Genomic DNA, 22,335 nt, shown 5'->3' on the forward strand with positions numbered 1-22,335 from the left:
AGCCCTGGAGTTAGCAGTTGCAGCTCACATTGATGTCAATGAATTTTGCACACTTACATCACGTATGTTTAGCCCAATGTCTTCTAGAGCTTATTATTCAAGGAAATAATATCCTGTCTTTAAAACTCCAGCCCTGTTTGAATGTAAACCACACCTTGAAGGAGCAGATTCTGGATGGCCCTTACATGGATGTACAGTGGTACTGGAGAGGGATCAAGAGCTTCACCTTATACCTTATGTGATTTATTTATGGAGCAATAAGAATTTTACCCCTGCTCTCCAGGGAGTTCCACATCTTTTCCATTCCTACTTCCCTGTGGGCCCCTGACACCCCACAGTGGGTGGAGAGGAGACAATGCCAGGGCTTTGACACTACTGTGCACTGATCCAATGAGGCTGAGTAAGCTGCATCTTCCAGAGGAGTATGGCAATGGGTGTACTGCCTCTGCAAACGTAAGGGTTTCAAGAGGCATTCTATCTCCTCAATGAAGAATATCTGCCATTTCTCTCCTGGGAGCGGTGTAACTCTGCACTGCCCCTTACTAAGGTTTGTGGCTAAATGGCACAGTCTAGCCCTTTATCTTATGAAAAGTATAGGCGCCAACTGTGCAAATGACACTTGCTTAATGTTTCTTTCTTTAACTTGATTAAAGAATTATCTGAACAAGCCAGTCTAATGAAAGCTAAGAGGCTATTTACATTGGTATAACTCCATTCTTCTCCAATGGAGTTTTCTCCTGATTAGGCAACTACGCAATTTGATGAGTAAAGTGAATTCAGTCTCCTAAAGAGAACACTGAACCCCTTACAGAATTTTATGACGTGGGGATGACAATCACATTAAAAAAAACACTAAAATAAAATCCATAAATACAAGCATTTTGTTGTTTGTAATTGCCTTGAAATCCTGATACAGCTTCCAAGGAAGCCAATGGAAACATTCCATTGACTTCAATGGGAGTTGGATCAGACATTTTAAAAGCCAAAATATTGAGACATTAAACAGATATATATTAATACGTTATACAAATTGTAATGTGTGACATATCTCAAGGTTTCTCCATGGACCAGCATCTGTCCCAGAGATCTCCTTGACACAATTTAGGAAAGCAGCCAGCCGGTCCCTTTGTCCCGGTAACAAAAAGGTTGAGAGACATTGAAATCTGGTTTGAATGAACTTTTATTCTTAAATTAAATACTTAAATCATACCAAGTGAATGTTATGGATGACACAGCTTAAAGTATTGCAGTATTCTTACTTTTCCAGTGAGAAATATAGCAGTGAAGATACCATTTAATAAACTTGAACCTACCATTCAATAATTGTCATTAAAATGTATAGGTCCATACAGCAAGAATGGTGTTTAATATGGCCTTACTGGCACTACAATTAAATATATTGTTTGATTGTATTTTAAAATGGTTATGGTCCAGCTGGTTTCTCTTATTGCCAAATGTCATGTGGATTCCAAAAATGTTTAGTGTTGTCATGTAATGCATTAAATGGTAAATTCTATTTTGAAAGTCATAGTAACACTCTTCCCTCCTTTTTAGACCCTGCAAGGAGCCATGGGGAACAAAGCAGGATATTACAGCACATTCAGTCCTCCTTCAGGATTTGGTTTCTAATGAACACTTGTGCTTTTTGCTGTCAAATGATACCAAAACATTGGTAGTTTACATGTCTTGCACACCCTGACTGTCTACAGTCTCAGCTGATAAAATGTACATTCACTAATGATTCAGTTGGAGATACAAATATTTCTCTGGATCCAAAATTGCATTTTTTGTGGGAAAAGGTTAATATAAATTGCTCTCCATGGTTTCTGCCCTTTTAAAGAGTCTGATCTCATCTTACATATATAAGATTTACAAAGGAATGTTTACAAAGAAATTGGGAAATAGTACAAAAAAGAAAGAGAGTTGTCAGAGCAAAAAGGAGCAAGACTTAACCCAGGTTGGACAGACAAAGAATCCAAAGTTTTCAAATACTTTGAAAAGCACCGTTAAAAAGATTGCAAAGTGTCCATCTTCTCGCAATTTATCAACTGAAGAAGAGGAAGGTAATAAAGAATTTTCACTTTCTCCAACGTTCAGTTACAGAGTGGCTATTGCCAATGGACTACAAAAGAGTATTTTTGTAACAAACAATAATAATGAGGAGCTATTTCAAGATATCTCTTCAAATGATAGTTCATATTCTGAGTCATTAAGTGAATAAAGATTAGTAGCAGGAAAAAGGAGTATTTATCACATACAATGCCTGTGAGACGCAACAGAAAGAGTTTGAGCAGCCTTGCTCCATCAGATGGGAGCTCTGATGGTGAACGTACTTTGCATACCCTAAAGCTAGGAGCTTTACGAAAACTAAGGAAATGGAAAAAGAGCCAAGAGTGTGTCTCATCAGACTCAGAGCTTAGCACATGGAAGAAAACATGGGGCCTAAGAAGCAAGTCGTTAGACAGAACTGGTCGTCACCAGAAACCCAATGCCCTTGAACCTGGCTTTAGTTCAACAGGGTGTATTAGTCAAACGCATGATGTTATGGAAATGATCTTTAAAGAACTTCAGGGAATCAGTCAAATTGAAACAGAACTTTCTGAATTAAGAGGACATGTGAATGCTCTGAAACAATCCATTGATGAAATCTCTAGTAGTGTAGAAGTTGTACAAAGTGAAATCGAACAGTTGCGAACTGGATTTGTACAGTCCAGAAGGGAAACTCGAGACATACATGACTACATTAAACAAATAGGCCACCCAGGAAACAAAGCAAGTCTTAGGTTTTTAAATGTGCCTGAAGACAGACATGAAAATATTGAAAATGTGGTTTACAGAATTTTAATAGACAGAATGGGATTTTCAGGGGCACAAAACACAATTAAAATTGAATTTGCACATAGATTAGGGCAACAAAGAGACTGTCCCAATGCAAAACCTAGACCCATACTTGTGTGCTTTGAAACAGCACATCAGAGAGATTTAATTTTAAAAAAGTCTTATAAACTTAAAGGAACCGGCATTGGAATTTCTACAGATATTCTTTCCCATGACATGAAAGAGAGAAAAGAAAGAGGACTGCCTTCCTCTCAGACGTATGAAAGTATGGATATGAAACTGGAGTCAAAAACTAAAAAACATGACTGGGAATCACCTGATGACAGTGATAAAGAGCTAGAATCAGATATAAATAGGAATAATTATGCAAAGATATCAAAATCAGCTTTTCAAATAAAAGCAAGTACTACAAAGGGAAGTGTGGAATCTCTAAATACCAGAATTCCTAATAGGACTGCCGATGGCAGCACCTTTCCAAATAAAAGAAATTATGGTGAACAGTCACCAGAATTTGACAATGTGGATAAGCAATCAAAGACCTACTATTCAGATATGCCACCTGTATGGCATTCACAGAATGACTTTACAACACCCAAACTTAGCCGTTCAGAGTCAGATTTTTCAAAATTGTGCCAGTCTTACTCTGAGGATTTTTCTGAGAATCAGTATTTTAGTAGAACAAATGGCAGCTCACTATTGTCATCTTCAGATAGAGAGCTTTGGCAGAGAAGGCAAGATGAAACATGCAACTGGTATGGTAGCTCACAAGATCAGACTTTTAACCAAGATATGCAGCCTTATCCAGGGCAAAATGAAGCTGAAAACACTGAAACAGTTGACAGTGGTGTAAGCAATGGAATAATGTGTGTATCTGGAGACAGAAGCCATTATAGTGATTCTCAACTCTCCTTACATGATGATCTTTCACCATGGAAAGACTGGAATCAGTTGGATCAAGGCACAGACTTGGGCCTAGATTCATCCACACAAGAAGTTTTTGCTTATGATATGAGCAGCCCTTCAGACCAACAGATAGATTTTGGAAAGTGCCAAAGTTCTGACCTCCAGTATGACACGGAAAGCTATGATTTTACCCTTGATGGTAATTCTCCATCATGTCCTGGCCTTGACAGTGAAACGCAAAGTCAGTGGATCAACCAATATGATGATTATCAGGAAACAAATTCTAATTCCCTTTATCAAAATCAAAACAGATTGCCCATGATGTATCGAAGTCAAAGTGAACTACCAAGTGATGAATCAGAGGAAGCACCCCCTAAATCATGGCATAGTCGACTAAGTATAGACCTTTCTGACAAGACATTCAGCTTTCCTAAATTTGGATCTACACTTCAGCGTGCTAAATCAGCCTTGGAAGTGGTCTGGAACAAAAGTACACAAAGTTTAAGTGGATATGATGATAGTGGGTCATCTTTTATAGGGAGATTTAGGACTTTATCCCAATCTACTGCTAATGAATCAAGCACAACCCTTGATTCTGATGTTTATACAGAGCCTTGTTATTACAAAGCAGAGGATGAGGAAGATTTCAGTGAGCCAGGTGGTGAGAATGAAACAGATTATGTAGAAGTAATGGAACAAGTTCTTGCTAAACTAGAAAATAGAACTAATATTAATGACACTGATGAACAAGTCCAGGAGTATGAACTTGAACAGTCTTCATATGCAACTCCATATGCAATACTACAAGAAGATGAATATGACAGGCAGTTTGACAACCTGGCTAGTGAAGATGTGTTGGAACCTGCAGAAGGTATAGCTGCTGAAACGGAAGTAAGGGAAGATGAAAATCAAAATATCCCAGTGATGCCTATTGAAATTACAAAGAAAAAGAGAATACGTCCATCATTCAAAGAAGCTGCTTTAAAAGCCTACAAGAAGCAAATGAGTGAGTTGGAAGAGAAGATTCTTGCTGGAGGTACTGATTAAATATTGTCCAGTAAACAAACTTGCTGTTATAATCATGAAAGATTACCTTTATTTTCTATATAGAACCCAATCCTGATCCCATTGAATTCATTGACAGAATGCCCATTGACTTTAGGAGGAACAATTATTAGACTCTCTAATGAAATTCATATTTTCAGTCGTCAGTGAAATCCTGGCACTACTGAAGTCAATGGGAGTTTTGCTGTTGACTTCAGTGAGGTCAGAATTTCAATCTGAGACTGTATTCTAGAAGAATCCGTTGAATACATTTTTTATTAGTTTCAATATGCCAAATAGATGTTTTTAAAGCAATTTTAATTTTGTATTGTAAATGAATGATGGATGAAATTTTGTTTAATAGGGTTAAACTCTCAAGTAAATTGACTAGATAGTCTGTTTTTAATTAATAAATTTTCATACATTATAAGTGGAATAACTAGAAACATCTTAGTGTTCTACTATGATAGTATTTTTCCAGACAGCTTTCAGATGTGCCCTACATGTGCAACATAACTTCCCATGTACCTCAATTAGTATATAAATCATTGGTTTGAATTCTGTCCTTAGTTTCACAAATACAAGCCCATTGAAGTTAGTCCTGAGATAATAAATAAAAGGGTGAGACGGCATATTTGATATCTTTAGTTCAAATGAAAAATATGGGGCTTGTATCTTGCTGAAGTCAAAGGGGTTGCACAGACACAATTTAGTCCTCTGCCTTTATTTTCCTCTTTAATGTTTCCATAATTCGATATCCTTTCAATGTATATATGATTATAATACCTGTAGTAATCCAAAGAAGAGAGGCCATTTTTATTATTATGTATGTTGAATGTATTCATGTACTAGAACATTTGCAATTAATTAAGACAACATAATTACCATGACTAGCAGATGGTAATTGTCACCTTGACTGAATCTTTGCTTAGTTTTTAATAGTTGCCATGAAAAAATACAATCTGATACTTTCACTTGAAAGATGAAATATTGTGCTTTCAGCTAAAGAAATTTATTTTGTAGTAATTAGTGCCTCAGAAGCTTTGAATGCTATGAAGTTTCTTTTGTACTTAAAAAACTACTTTTATAATACTTTCAATTTGACTGTGCATTTATGTTGCACAGCCAAATAAGTACCATTCAACTAGACTTTATGTTGGTTTTAAATGATAACGTTTATCATAGGTTGACATTTTGCAGACATTTCTTCACTACTGTGCTAGAAACCAGATACTGTACTTATGGAAAATGGGTCAGCAGTTTGATATATATTTTCTTTTCTCTCTGGGCTCATTACTACCAAACAAAAGTTAAAGACGGGATAAGTAGTTAGTCATGGTGCTTAGACAATATTATAGAATAGGGACAGGAAAAAGATTAGAAAAGCGATTGGTAGTGAAGCTACATGTGGAGAATATAATAGAATAAAATCCATATTAAAGACCACTGTTAGTGGGCACAGCCCAGGTCTTTAGACTATAATCACTAACAAATGAGACGTTAGATGGGTGTTTTGTCTCACGTAATCAGCTTTTTGCAATGCAGGAAAAGTGACTCCCTCTCACTCCAGCAAGTGAAAGGATGTCCATTGCAGTCTTTTAAATAGAATAAATCTACTTAAGTCTTCCTCTTAAACAGAAATCTAGTATTTCTAATGTACATTCTTGAACCAATTTTGGCAGTATGCTAATATCGCACAGAGGTGGAATTCTTGTTCTGTGCACCTGGCTAGGTACCAAGAGACCAATGTGTGGGGAAGGGGGCACTGAATCCTATTCCCTGGCTGGAGGACTGTGTGCCACAGAGCACTCATATCATTATGGCACGTGAGGCCATGGGCTGTAGTTTTGACCAGGTCCATTTCATCTATCACACCCCACTGTTGCTTGCTGCTTTCTCTACCTCCCTCCCCCGCCAGCTGAGCAGGGCTCTTGGGGTGGAGGGGTGACTGGGACAGGACGTTCAAAGGAGAAACGTGCTGCAGGGGTGAGTGACTGGGGCAGGACGGGGGAGGGAGAGCCTCGCTCCAGAGGTGGAGGGGGTGAGTGGGGCAGGACAGGGGGAGGGAGAGCTACACTCTGGGTATGGAAGGGGTGACTGGGGCAAGGTGGGGAAGCCGCCCATACCTCTCTCTGCAGGAACCATTTCTGAGTGCTCCTCCAGGCTCCACCAGCAGCAGATGCTGCTCTTCCCTCCCCCAGGTGATGGAGGCTGGTTACTGCGAGTAACCGGACTTTGTGTTCGGTCAGCAGTGCTGACTCGACACTGCCAGGGTGGACTTTCCGGTCAAAAACCAAATACCTGGCAACCCCACCAGGAGGAAAGGGCATGGGAACTGGAGGATCTGTGAAGGTGGCAGACCAACTGGTGACATTGACGCTACTCCCCTGGCCTTCCCATGACCCCTGTGAGCACAGAGTGAGCCCTCCCAAAGGCTGGCTCTGCATCATAAAGCATGTTGCTTCACTGTTTTCACCCATAATTAAACCTTATGCCATAATTGTTAGGATGTAGGTGTTTTCCATTCTGGCCTTTTATTGTTCTGGGCCATATTTACTAACAAAACATAACTGACTATTGTGCTTGGTTTCTAGTGATTGATGTAACATTTTATCTTAAACAGGCCGCTTCACCTGGATCTAAGTGCTTATGATATATCCTGGATTTAGGTGTTTCCAGAATACCCAGTAGTATTGCAGGAGGCCCTGATTTTAAACTTGCAATATATACATAACAGTTGGGATTTTTGTATTTGCAAATTTATTTTAAAATTTCCTTCCCTTTGTTTTCCATTTGCTGAGTGAAATACTGTACTGTTTCAGCCAGATCTTTCTTGCATTATCTTTTAGTGAGCAGGAAGATGGTGGCACAATAAAGATTCCATTCCCAGATAGGGGAAAGGCATTATTAGAGCACTTTATATTCAGGGTCTGAAGAAGGATGTCTTTTTAATACCATTTTCCCGAAGAAAGAAAACATTAAACTCCAATTTGTGTTTAAATTACACAGCAGTTCTGAAGTAATTTAAAATGAGTATAAGAAACAAAGAACCATGTTAAGCTTTATAGCACTTTACAAGCCTGCCAATTTTCAAACCTCTTTTGCTTTTCTACAGGTTGACTCTTGCCTGGCCAAAGAGCATTAAAATTCAATTAACTAATTAAGCAAGATACTTTGTGGTGTTACATTTATATCTGCAGTAACCATAATATTTTTAAAGAAATGTGACTAATTTAGGGCCTGCATTACTTCTGCAAATAGCTTGCTGATTATTTTTTCCCTGTACATGCGGTTCATATCAACTTGTAATTTCTTATTTATGGATAAAAGAGTGTTGATCTCAGTTCAACTCTTTGAAAGAATTCTTACTATGTCATGAGCACATAAAGTGCACTGTTTAATGGTTCTCTCAATCTCTTTTTAATGGCCATAGGGATTGATGGATGGCATGCTGGCCAGCCAGAGATAATACTAGATAATATAATAGTATCATTACTTCAAATTGTGCTCACAGTAAAGCTCAGATAAATACGTAAATCATATTATTTTCACTTCAGTAACTCATGAGTTAAAGGTCACCAAGGACTTTTGGATATAAATAATGATCCATCTCTAGTGATCCCTTTGGATGGTCTCATTCTCTCTTTATAGTGAAAGACATATACAGTGGAGACTCTGCAGATATATTATTTATTTCCACAAGTTCCTGTTGACCTGCTGAAGTGACGGTAATATGATGTATGTATGAGAGGAGACGTGAATAACACAAAGGTAATCCTGAGATTAAAAATTTCACAAGGCCATCAGGGGGTTCTGAACCGCAAACCAGCACTGTGGATTTTGAAATAATCAAAACTAGATGTATATGCTATGTAAGAATAGATGAGTTCCAAGAGCAATATCAGGAAAATAATGCCTAGTAATTTCCTTCAGACAATATTGCATAATCAAGGATTATTTTAACACTTTGATTTACTGTTATTGCCCTTTCTCCTAACCTATTAGTATTTGTAGTAATCTTTTCAGATTTGGGGGCCTACACTTTCCTATCCCCTCCCCTGTCTCTTTCTCTGCTGCTTACCACATCCGCCCTAACTATTCCCCTTTTCCTTCCTATAGTCTCTTTTCTGAAGCTCTCTCAGATAGGTCTTCTCTGGCCAGTACTGGCCCTCTCATCTCTGGAGCCAGCGCTCTGGGGATCAGATCTCAGAGAGCCAACAAAAGTCTCGGGGAGACATTGGACTGCTCCTGCTGTCTCTGAACAGTGCCATAGATTTCTCTGTCTGCATGGACTATATTATGCAGTTGTCAGTTTCCAGAGAATAATTCACGTTGTTGTTGATCAGGTGGCAAAATAATCGCTGATTGGCTTACTTGAAAAAGAAGCAAACCTTGGGCTTGGAGAGTCCTTCATTGAGTAATTTGCAGATGTATCAAGGAGTAGGGTGAATTCTTTTCCCAGCCCTTCCTACATCTCCACAATACCACATCACGTTCCGGGACAGACGCTGGAGTCTGGAATTGCCACTCTACTTGTCAGAAGATGTTACCATCTGGCATTAACCTGCAAAAAAAAGGACAAGTCATCAACATCCATGGCTATCTTTTAAGGTGGCTGTTGGGACTGGGGCAAGGGAAGCTGTGGGACTGCCAGATAATTAAGGGCCTATCCTGGTTCCTGCAGAAGAATCTCTCATTGAAGCCAATTGGTTTATGCAAGATTGCCGGATTGGACTCTTTTTAATGAAAGCACTTACATGCATAGCTGTTCAATGAAAGAGAAATATTCTTATGATTTGAAGGGGGGGGAAGTGTAAGAAAGCTATTTTGGAATTTTAAATTGTTTTGATTTAAAAACTTTTACATTCAGGAAGAAATTAATATATAATATGATTCCATGGCTTTTTAAGATGTTTGAAGCAGTAAATGTGATGCTAAGATGTAAAACCAGTCTCTACATAAAAATGGCCATACTGGGTCACACCATTGGTCCATCTAGCCCAATATCCTGTTTTCCAACAGTGACCAATGCGAGGTGCTTCAGAGGGAATGAATAGAACAGGTAATTATCAAGTGATTTATAAAGTAAATATTGTATCCAAAAAGTAAATAATGCTTTTTAATGCTGTGTGGCTGTAGATTGTGCCATTTTGCATGTCTTATGCTAACCTGAGATATGGAAGCCATTATTTCCTTGAGCAGTCTGAGATGATAGCTTCTCCCAGGGACACTGGAGGCACTGGAGTTCATACTACACTGTAACAAAACTGGTGAGAGAGGATTCATTTGTCTTTTAATGACTCAGCCATCCGCATAATCAAAAATTCAGCTGGTAGCCATTTGGGAAAATAGAGAGGCTCAGGGCTGGCATTGCCACCTTTACTTTATGCAAGAATATTGCTGCTAAAAAATAAAACACAGCACTTCTGTTTATATTAATTCTACCTACCCTTTGGCTGGTGTCATAAACTTATTACACTGCTAAGCTTAAGGGATCCCAAGTTTTCTGGCTGATATTTCTGCAGCTTTAAAATGATACAAGTTTTGACCTGATTTGATGGCTTTGAGGTGAAATTCAGCCCTGGGCAGAGGGACAGCACAGGTACTGTACCTCACTTAAGGTCTGTTTTGAAGGTTAAAGTGGGACTAAAGCCATGCATAGATCTTGAGCTGGCCTTTGACATTGGGGGTGAGGTTCACGCGTAATGATGTAATGACATTTGTTTTTAGAAAATCCTTTTTGTGATGCTTTTTCTGCACTGAGCCTAGTGGCAATTTTCATCTCTCCCATCTCAGGGAGACTCTAAAAAAAAAAAAAAAAAAAAAATCCACTGTTAATAACTGAATAGGTTTTAAGCTGTCTTTGTGTTATTCTAAAAGAATAGCCTGGACAGAGAAAAGACTTTAGAAAATAGAAGTTAATAATGTTACTGAGACAGAAAATTTTGTCTGTCTTGCCTCAAAACCTGAAAGTAAAGTGTTCACTGGAACAAGGTTTTACTTATACTGTACCGTCTATCTAACAAATTTTGGCCTGAAATGATGGAAGATATGGTAACAATTTGACATTATCCTGTGGTATCCTGAACAAAACTTAGGGAATGAAGATAAACATAATTGAATTAAGTTAAACTTATTGAATTAGGGATAGTACCTTTGGGTTACATTTTATTAAAAATGCAATTGTCTGTGTGTTGTGGCATTGTATGTATCTTCTCTAGTAGGGAGGAGGCTGCTAATGTACTTCCTCTCTTATCAACCCTCTGATGCCACCCCCTGGAGAGGTATGCATATACTCTTTCAAACTAGATTCTCCAGGGACCAATGGATAAAGAAAGAATTTTTGGATAAATAGCCTGGTTTTAAATGTCTCAGGGCCTTCTTCCTCTTCCAGCAAACAGATAGCATCCTGGGTCCATGGAGGGCCCCAATTCTTAGGGTAGGGTTGGAAGGGTTGTGCCTACCCAGGCCTCATAACACTGGGTGTTTGTTCTGAGCTGAAGTGGCAATGAACTTGTAATCACAAGGAATCCCCTTGGGTGGGATATTGAAGGACTGCTCCTGCCAGAATCCATGTTAAGATGATGTCTGGAAGTTTCACATGCATATATGGTTTTTATTTGTTTTAATGTTTTTCTCTAATTCTTTTAAGAACATAAGAATGACCATACTGGGTCAGGCCTAGTGTCCATCTAGCCCAGTATTCTGTCAACAGTGGTTGGTGCCAGAGGCTTCAGAGGGAATGAACAGTAGAAGAAAACAGTACTGTCATTCATAAAATCTTAGTAAATTACACTTAAGTCTCTTAAGGTTCATTTGGCCACCCTAACAGCTTTTCATACCACAATTCAGGGATTCTCACTCTTTGCTCACCCTACAATTGTATGTTCATTAAAAGCCTGGGAAATATTCTCCCACATGTGAAAGTCCCAACCCCAGTTTGGGACCTTAGTTTGGTTCTTAAAAATCTCATGACCCTCCTTTTGAACTGATGGTGACCTGTTGCTTACTGAATTTGTCTATGAAAATAGCTTTCTTACTGGCTATTTCAGTGGCCTGAGAGTCGAAGAAATTGGGGCCTTTCATGGCAGACCCTTCTTTCACAATATTCTATGAGAACAGGGTTTTCTTATGGCCACACCCCAGGTTCCTACCTAAAGTGTCTTTGGAGTTTCATCTGAATCAGATCATTTACCTACCTGTGTTCTTTTCAGAACCACATAATTCCAATCTGCAGACTGCTTTCCGTACTCTAGATGCTAGGAGGGCGTTAACTTCTGTCTAGATAGGACTAAATCATTTTTAAAATGTCCTAAATGTTTTGGGTTTTTTTGCAAGCAAATCTAGAGGTTCTGCTATTTCTACCCAAAGACTCTCTAAATGGATTTCTGGGCGTATTAGCATTGTTACAGTGCTGCCAGCCTTCCACCCCCTTGTGGTGTGTCAGCTCAGCAAGGTCACAATCTAAATCTGTGGCTCTACTGAAAAATGTCCTAGTATCTGAGAGCTGCTACATGATCTTCACTACATAGCTTCTCCAGGTACTATGCCCCAGCTGATGCATCTAGATCTGATGAGGCAGTTGGCAATGCAGTTCTTCCCTCAGCGCTAGAATCAGTTTTGAAGCTCCTTATGGGGATACTGCTCAGGACTCACCTAAAGTGGAATACCCATAAGGACTCTTTTTGAAGAAGAGCAGTTAGTCACCCTGTGCAGTAAGTGTCGTTCTTCGAGATGTGTGTCCCTATATGTGCTCCATTACCTACCCTCCTGCCCCTCTTCATTAGTTTTCTTCTGAGACGCTGCAGAGGAAAAGGAACTGAGGTCGGTTCATCTGAGCAGCCTGATATTGTCTCGGGGAGGGGCAGAAGAGCATCAGCAGCATGTGCACAGGCGAATTGGACACTGCTAATGAAAATCTCCTACAAAGTTGCACGGGACACACACACACCAGCACACCTGAAGTGGAGCACTCATAGGGGACATGTTTCAAAGAACTACAGTTACTGCACAGGGTGCGTAACCTCTCTTTGTGGGGTTGAATAAATATGAATGGTGCTTTGATTGTTCAAACAAACTCTCTTGAAAGGAGGAGGAGTCTGTTTTTGTATCGTGTTTCTTCCTTGTTAAGGATGAGTATGCAGTTTGAAGTTCTGATGATTATCAGTATAGAATGCTATTCTAATTCTTCACAAAGATCAATAGCTCTTTTTTCTGTCTCTGTCACTATCCTTGGCATTTCAGGTAAATATTCAGATCACGTAGGTGGGAACTGAGAAACATGCATGGCATGGCATGTTCCCATAATCAGCCAGTATAACTAATTCTAGAGAAACATGTGTTTGTTAATGCTGCTCACTTCTATACACTCTATTGGACTGATCAGATTTGTGCAACAGGTGGGAAGTATCCATTGATAGAATGGTGTTCTGGTGCTGGGATTGTGGATTGGGAGATGCATGAAGGCAGCCAAGGTTTGGCAGATAGCCTAAGATCTAGGGATTTGGCCATCTGTTTCTTGTGTCTCCCCAGCTTCTACTCATTTGACAAGTCATATCTTCTTTCCCTTTTGTGTTGCTGTTGGTTCCATGCTAGAGTCAGGTACGGGGTGAATCTGGTAGTCTCAAAGCTCCTTTACCATATGTTTTACGTGGAAAGGAAAAACACAGTTAGCAATCCTCAAGAAAGGCTTGGATGAATAAAATAATAGGGCAACTACTTTAGCAAAGCTATTTAAGGACATCTAGTTGGTTGAGAATAAAGACATTGTGGTTGTTTCTATTTGTGAGGAAAAGGCAGGTAGCGGTGTTAAGCTTTGGGGAGGCCACAGAGAAGGGGAAGGAGTTGCAGCAGTCACTTGAAACCACAAATGTACTTAGTCAAAAGAGGAGGACGATAAGGAGGCAAACAATGCTGAAAATATGTGTAACTGAGGGTCACCAGCTCACACTGTGCATTCAAATAAAACTCAACCTGTGCTAATGTGGACTTAAAATTTTCTGAACTCCAGTCATAAAAAACCCACAAACATTTAAAAATAACGTGATTCTATTTAAAGGTGCTTTATCAGACTTTAAAAATCTTTCAGAAAAGAAAAATAATAAAAACTTTGTTGTTGATCATATTGTATTTCTGAAACAAACAAATATGGTATATTTCATAACATTTTAGTAAATTACAATTTAGTCAGTGTACTTTTTTTTTTTTTTAAAAGAGGAGCACTAAACATAATGTCATTGAAAAATGACTCCTCCTATATAATGGCTGTTAGTACACAAAGGCTTGTTTACACTTAAGTTTACTCCTTTAACTATGCTGGCATAGGTAAAGTGGAACATGCACACACAGCCCTCAAGTGTGGAAACGGTTATAATGATGTAGCTTATTCTGGTTTGGGAACTCAAATAAACTATACCAGCATAAAACTCCTTTATAATAATATAAGTGTCTACACTAGGGCTTTACTGCCATTACTATGTCAGCAAAGAAATCACACTCCCTAACCAACATGGTTATACTGGTAAAACTTTTAATGCGTGGACCAGTCCTCAAGTCCAATTTCAGCATTTGCAAGTTGCTTTGCTAGGATTGCTGAAACTGAAGAAGATTGAGCAAGTGCTTTCTGGTAGAGGAGGTTAACACTTTGTGGTTGATAAACAGTTATGCAAACATGTATGTCTACCTAGTCACATTATCTTTTTCTGATGGGGTTTTCTTTTTAGGAGCAACCACAATCTTGGCCTATGTGATAAAAGTTAGCGAGCATTTCTGAAAACTTCTCTTTCACCATTTCATAGAAAAGAAAACACTCCCATTAGCATCAGAGTGGCCACTTGCAAAATATCCTGAGTGTCATCTGCAATTTCTGAATTTTTAAGAAATAATTAATTTTTAAATTTTAAATTGCCTCAAGTACTTGAGAGACACAGAGAGACAATGTACTAGAGAGACACTAATGGACCATTTTCAGAGCATCAACTCCCAGAGTTCCTTCCATAAGAAGTGGCTCTCTCTGATGGTTGAGTTTTGTGCGAGTGTAGGGAGAAAAGTACAACTCAAATTAGCTTTTACATAGTATGAATAAGGGTGTGAAGGAAGCACATTTCACTTCAAGAGGAAAGACAACAGAATTTTATTCAGAGAGAAACTGCAAATCTTAAATTTTTAGATTCTCTGTGGGATTGATCCCCAGGTCTAGCTGGGTGCAGCCGAAAGTGAGAATGTGTCAAAGAGGGCTTTATGCTATCCTCATATCTCTCTATTCCTTTGATCCTGGGGCAAGCTGGTGGCCAGTTTGGCCTCTAGTGCATGTTAGAACAGCCTCAGAGTTGTTCTAACTTGTATCTTCCTGCAATGGTTATCTTAGCACCAGGGATGAGCAGAGTGCAGCCGTTCTCCAGCAACACCACCACCTCCAGCCACAGTCCGATACGCTCACTATGTTAGGGGCTGCATAGGGGGCGGTGGGGAGTTATAGAGCAGGGGAATCCCTAGTTAGCTGGTTCCACCAGACAGGAGTGCAAGGATCTAGTGCAATATTGAACATAAATCTAATAATCTGACTGTTCAATTGAGTTTATATTTATTTTCATGTTAAATGTACACATAGTAATATAAAATGAAGTGGGGGAGATTTGTCTCCATTTAATTGTAAGACACCATGTCCTTTCTGTTTAGCAAAAGTCTATTAAAATTATCTAAGACTTGATATTAGTTTGCATATTGATAACATAAGCATAATTTAACCAAATTCCATTCACCCTAGTCTTTACAACAATGACAGTATTCATCTAATTATTGGCATTTTAGATACTTTGAAATGAGGAATAAAGATTTTTTTTAAAATCAGTATTCCTGCAAAGTTCCATGGCCTTTCAGTAGAAACATTTAAAATACATTTACCAGAGCTGAAAGAACACCTGAGCATGAATGTCAGTTTCAAGGACATATTTATAAATTGCACTGTGCTCTTCTGTGGAAATGAGCACAAATTAATATTTTATCGCCAAGATAAAAGACAGTTTCTGGTTTTAGTTCCAAAATATTTAAGCATTTTCCTCAGATCACTGTATTTTAGAAATGAAAAATACTGCATAATTTTAATGTAATGACTTCAGGATAAAAGGGATCCACACAGCTATTTCCTTGGCATGGAAATGAAATTATCTGAGTTACTAGAGGTATTCAGAGCATGCTTAACCCACCAAGCAGATAAAGACCCAGACATGAGTATTGAAACATTTTAATGACCAGGAAAACATAAACTTGTAAATAACTCCTAGTATAGATTGTCCCTCTTCTTTTCTTTCTGTGATCTATTGAGAGAAGCCTAATATTACAAACCTAAGCTCAGTAGAATTCTCTGTTTGATGCTTGTGCTTCATTCCCATGGCCTTTTTTGTGCCATAGGTTCTTTGTGTTCAGTTCGGTAGATGGTCTATTGACAGAATTTTCATTGATTTCAATGGGACTTCTATCAAAGGGCCCAATTCTTTAGCTCCAATGTGTGTAGAAGAACATATCTGTGAGCTCCAAGGGCCACAGCCTAGACCCCAGATCTGCTCCCGGCCAAGCTGCTGCCTAATCCGACAGCTGGCTATGTCTCCCTAGAGGCACCATAGTTGGGACTTCTGCCCTATGTAGTGCTGGGGGGTCTCTGAGGGCTGGAAACCTGATCATTCTCCTGGTCCTGGTCCTTTTGGTGTGTGAACAGGTATGGTCCTTACCACAATATGTCAGATTCCAATGGTGTCACAGAGGCCTACAGACTTTATATTCCCTGGCTGGGCCATTTCCTGGTGTAGCTATCAGTGCTGATGGTGCTGTTTCTGACTCTACTCTGGAGGAAGTTCTCCATCAGCCACATGGCTGGTGGGAAGGGATGATTGGGGCTTTGTGCTTTCCTGCTGGTAACCACATTTTGGCTCAGGAAACTTTGATGGGCCAATCTTCCCTCTCCTTGGAGGGAAATGTTACTGTAACTTAGTGTCAAAGTTTCTTTATAACATAATTTTAACACCATTCCAATTTTTCAATTAACTATCTAGAATTTTCCCTCAATATCTTTTAATTTTTTTGTGTTTTATGCAAATTAAAAGGTGCATAGTTTGTTTTGCAATGGAGAGGGGGAGCTTTCTAGGTGAGTGGGGTTTTTTTTTTTTACTATGATATAATAATTAGTTTCCTCTTCTGTATGTGACCTACTCTACACTATGTAGAGAACAGTCCCCATGTTACACATTCATCTTACAAGAACAGCAGAATGAACATGTAGAGGAGACTGTATCGATAAGGTTTGCGCAAAAGTTAAAACAATTCTGGAGGGGTGGTTTCATGTTCAAACTAGGGATGATACCAAGTAATAAAGCTTGCATCCAGAACTGATCTATCCACATTTAGGCAGGGGGTTTTGATCTAAAATGAAATCCTGGCTCCAATTAAGTCATTTGGCAAAGTTCCCATTGACTTTCACAGGGATAGGATTTCACCCCTTGTGTTTTGGTGCAGGCTCATCTCTATTCCAAATTGTTTAAGAGTTTTGAAAAACAAGCTAAAAATATAAAGAGAGAATTAAACATAAAATATAAAAGTAGAAAACCTCTTATTACCTCTCTTTCCTGGCACCATTCTATAGCGTTTAGAGGACTTGAAACTGCTGAATTATATTCCTGCCACTGCCAGTTACCAACTGTGTTGCGTCAGCAAATCACCGTGGTCCATATTTTAAAAAGTGGCTTCTGAGTTTGGGTACCATTTTCCAGAGTTGCTGAGAACCTCAAGTTCCCATGAAGTTTAAAGTGAGCTCTGTCTTCAGCACCTTGGAAAATTAGATATCTAAAGTTGGGCATCCAAAAATTAAGATATACAGGATTAAAGGCCACTTCTGAATATGTTGACCTTACCCTTTCTGTACTTCCTTTTCCCCATTCTGTAAAATGAGGCTAATACTACTACAAGAGAACTAGGATTAATTACTTAGCATTTTACAGGTAATTGAAATTGTGAAGTGCCGCATAAATGCTTACTAGTAATTAGTGTCTTTTCTTTTCCATCCCCAACTCCTCCTAGAATCTAATGTGGAAGTAGATGTGTTTCAAAATGGAGTTGTATAAGGGCAGTGCTTTCCTTGAAAAGATCTTGCATTCACCTGCAGGGAGGGGAATGTCTCTAAGGTTGAAGCCTTCTAGATTGCTTATCTTTCATGTGAGAGAGCCTAAATTCCCTGGAGGGAAACATAAAAGTATACATTAATTCTATGTAATAGATGTTTTAATCCCTTACCCACTGACTTTGACTGTTGTATTTATCCTATTTCTGCAGCCATAACTCACTACTTTTCTTGGTTCATTTAGCACATGCTTCTCAAGAGATGTCTAGGTAGTGTTGATTCTGGAAGTGCTGATTGAGAGCATCAACAGGCAGGTTGGCTGGCATGATCTTTTATTATTAAAAATAAACAGATCCTACAATGCTAAACACTTGCTTTAAAACAGTTTTAAAGGATGGAAGGAAAAGCAAGGTTTCAACTGTCTCTTATCTCAGAAATATGCTTGATAGATAACACAGCTGCATAAAAGTACTTGTACTGAAGAACTGCCATCTCTGCATGTGTGAGAACTGAGAAATGAAGAATATCTTAATGTCTTACATTATAAAGTGATTACATCACTTCCATGTAGAGTTCAGCAGTCACATTGATTTTTATAGGCAGACATGCTCAACTGTACCCCCAAAACACATCTTTTAGCCTGATGGCATTCTGCCATCTCATAGCTCACAGTCACTCAACACATCGCATAAGTGTTACACAATATTCCTCACGTATACTGTCTCTGGTAACTTCTAAAGAGCACAGTTCAGCCAAACAGAGCACAGTTTTCGACTTGGCTTATAGAGGTACCTATGGGACAGGAACTGGTTGTGGGGGGAGAAATACCTTTATTCAAGGATGGCAATCAATTTACTCCCACCAGTGCCATCTTGTTGGTTGTATCTTTTTTACACATGATGCATTATTTAGAAAAAAAATCGTGAACAGGAATTAACATGATGCATAATAAAATATACAAGGGCTTTTCACTGTGAATGTTAAATAGTATGTGATATATTTTATTTAGGTGAATATAGACTAAGTAACATAGCTTCCTGATAAACACATCTGCAAAATTTAGTATGAGCAGGAGATGTAGTATACAAGTAGGCATCGTTTCATATTAGAAATCTGAACTGGGAACTGCACAATAGTGAGGCTCTTTAGTACTCCATAACAGAGGAATCATATCATAGAAGTCTACAATAGCATGGTGGAGACAAAAACAATGTACTGTCAGCATACAAAAAAAATGTTTGTTGTTCTGTGTGCATTTCGTATACTTACAGCTACAGCTGTTATTCAAATGCCATGCATTTGAGTTGGGAGGATGATGACTTTACCCTTTCTGACAACCATCTGTCTCGCTACTCATAAATGACTGGGGAAGTGGCTCATGAACATTAAAAAAAGAAAATATCATGGGGCTGCTACTGCTTCTTCTAGGCAACCTCATCTCTTCCACAGTCCCACTGATACTTTTGCTACTGCTCTGTCATATTGTAATGACAGATTTTTCTAGTTCAGGTTCTTTCCTTACCCTTTCTCTTCTATTAGGTCATGACGCTCAATATAATGTGACACTTAATATATTTACTGCTTTGTCTTTTTATTTATTTGGTTTTAACTCTAGAACTACTTCTACTTAATTTTCCTGAGATTTTTGAAGTTGTTTGCTATTAACTTAACCATTCTAGTTGTAATTGCCTGTTTGTTTGGTTTTGAGATTTTTGCCTTCTGTTCACAGCTGCTGAATTTCCCCTGGAATGTGTTGTTTTGTTTTTGAAAGTTTCCCTACCAATAGTGTTTCTGTCATGCTATCTGCAGGTTTGGTCCTGAAGTCTGTTTAGTGCTGACTCCGGTGAAACTCCAATTGACTGAGCCTATTTTTCTGTGCTCTTCCTAGATTATGAGTGTCCGTTGATGTTCTCTATCAATAGTGTTTAGCAAATCAGACAGTAGTGTATACTAGTGAAGTTGAGATTAGTATTATGTTAACTAATACTGGATGCTGAAGTTTTGAGTGGATAACCAAATGCAGGTGTAGATCTGTAATTATGCAACAAAGGAGTTTTGAAGCAGGTAAATTGTTTCTCAGACTTAGGGAGCCTTTTGAAGAAGGGAATTTGAGTTACTGATTGTGGTAAATAGCCTGGAAGAAAACCTTTTAGTTCTGAAGCTTCTGTAAACCTTCTGAGTTTTGAGAAAATGAGCAGCTGGATTTAAATTCCATTTCATACATCAACAATAGAATTACTATTAAAATCCAATCCTATCCTTGTACCACCCAGCAACCTCTGCTGAGGATGGTGGAGTTGTACAGGTGTAACTGGGGACAATTTTTTTCTGCAGAATCAGTATGATCAGTTGCGATGCATGAGCCTAAATGAACACAGATTGACTTCATATCCCAGACTGAGTTGTCTGCACTGCAGTTAGATGGGAGAAGACATACTTTTTATTTGTAAAATGGGCATGTTTAGTATCAAGTCACTGAGACAATAAATATGCCACTTCTGCCAAATCACTGTTCAGCATTGAACCACACTTTAAATTGTAACCATGTTGAAAAAGAAATGTTGAATTGTGCCTTATTCCACTTACTGAAATGCGTACCCCATTTTTAAAATTCTCATTGATGTTAATCATATTAACTTTTAAGTGCCATCATGAACATAGTAGTGTTAGTAGACTCTGCTCTGAGTTCTCAGTTATGTAAACTTCAAAAGGTCTAGAGGTTTGATTCATATATGTGTATCATGACATCTTAGGTGTAGAAATAGGTCTGCAAATCACATGATCAAGTGTGTTTATAATTCTGATTGTATCAGAAATAATAGAAAAATGTAATATGTGCTTCCAGACAAACCCAAGAAATTCATGGACATTAGGATGTGTATGTACATTTTTATCACAGAAAAGTTAATTCAGATAATGGGCAAAGGTTTTGGTTGTTTATTTTCTATTCCATGATGAATTATTCCTTGATGAATTATTCTCTACAATATGTTTTACCATCTTAGGGCCATATCCAGTAAGGTGCATCCCTGCTGCTGCACAAAGCCTGATTGAAGACAGTTAGGTTCGACATGGGTCCAAACTTGCACCCATAGAGATTCATTGGCAGGATCTAGTCCTGACATTGTAGCTGGTATTAAAATGAGATGATTGGGGGTGGAAAAATGTTACCATTTTATTACAAGTATTGAGGGGATGGGGAGAGAGAGGGAGAGAGAAAGTACACTTAGTACAGGGAATATCTGTAATACTACACAATGTTAATTTATTTTTTTATGGTAAAAGTGAACATTTTAACTATAACCACTATAACTAATTCAATGTCTAATGATCCAATTGGGAGATATCTTCGATACAAACTTAAAATATATTTATCCTGCTGTTAATGACACAGAGCATTCTGTTTAAGAGAACAAGAAATATATGTTTACATGTTAAAGTACAGTACTAGGCATTAATGAACATATATTAACAATTTAAATATGAAGAAATAATTCTGATACTTCAGTTTTGCAACCAAATCATAGGGATGTACAATTGTTTTAATTAGAGTTGAATGTTAATAATGTTTGAATAGATTATTGATCATGCAAAGATTAAGTTGTGACCTGCAATTCATCATACTGTTTAAGTACCAGCATTGTATTTGGTGTAAGTGGCAAATTGATAGCAAACAGCTAGATATAATAATTAATAACATTTAACTTGTATGGACCACATACTGCTGTCAGTTACATTGATTTAAATTAGAGTACCACTGATGTCAATAGAGTTACTCCAGATCTCTTCAAAGCATTTCACAAACAGACAAGGACAAACAGAGCCACAGAAAAAGTTAGATATAGAGCTCAGGAATTACAGGCTCCCATTTACAATCCATAAAATCACACTATTGGAAAGGAAAGCTATAAGGAACATACATAACACCATTTTCTATTGTACAGTGCAGAGGGGATGTGGCTAAAATAAAAGGGCATAATATTTTATTGAACAGGAATAAGACTGATCTTTTATTCCATACTCACTGAAGATAGAGAAGTTGTTTTAATAAATTCGAATGGGTAACTACACCAACATAATGTAACATTAGTTCAGTATGGAGAATCGTGCACTTTTCTTTGTGTCTCTGAGTACTGATACACAAGTGAAAACTACATGTACATTTAGGGACTAGGTCAGATTCTGCCATTGTGTAATATATCACACACTAGATAAGATCAGGCAGTATAATTTACTTCCCCAATGTGTACATGAGCTGCACTTCACTCATATTGTGTGGCGAAGCCAAGGTTCTGCCCATTCCCCAGCCATAAACCACATACTGTCCATATACCTTTGTGAGTGTGGGAGGGGAAAGTACTCCTGCCCTCCTTCCCCATGCCCACAGCTAAGATGCATGGTGCCCCAGGAAGTGTTGGGCAATCTTACTCCTATTAGGCTCC

The 22,335-nt window shown here is 38.4% G+C and overlaps 1 protein-coding gene across 1 annotated transcript in view; it reads left to right on the top strand.

Moving 5' to 3' along the window:
• The first annotated feature begins 1,816 nt into the window (after nt 1-1,816).
• UNC13C (unc-13 homolog C) overlaps nt 1,817-22,335 on the top strand; it is a 325,566-nt gene continuing 305,047 nt past the window's right edge. The window contains 2 exon segments of the mRNA XM_067555862.1: nt 1,817-2,222; nt 2,225-4,777. Coding sequence (XP_067411963.1) covers nt 1,820-2,222; nt 2,225-4,777 — 2,956 coding nt within the window. The 5' untranslated portion in view covers nt 1,817-1,819.

The sequence above is a fragment of the Emydura macquarii genome, unplaced genomic scaffold (assembly GCF_026122565.2).
Source record: "Emydura macquarii macquarii isolate MOO-44397 ecotype Brisbane River unplaced genomic scaffold, CSIRO-AGI_Emac_v2 contig_1644, whole genome shotgun sequence".
Classification (NCBI taxonomy): domain Eukaryota; kingdom Metazoa; phylum Chordata; order Testudines; family Chelidae; genus Emydura; species Emydura macquarii.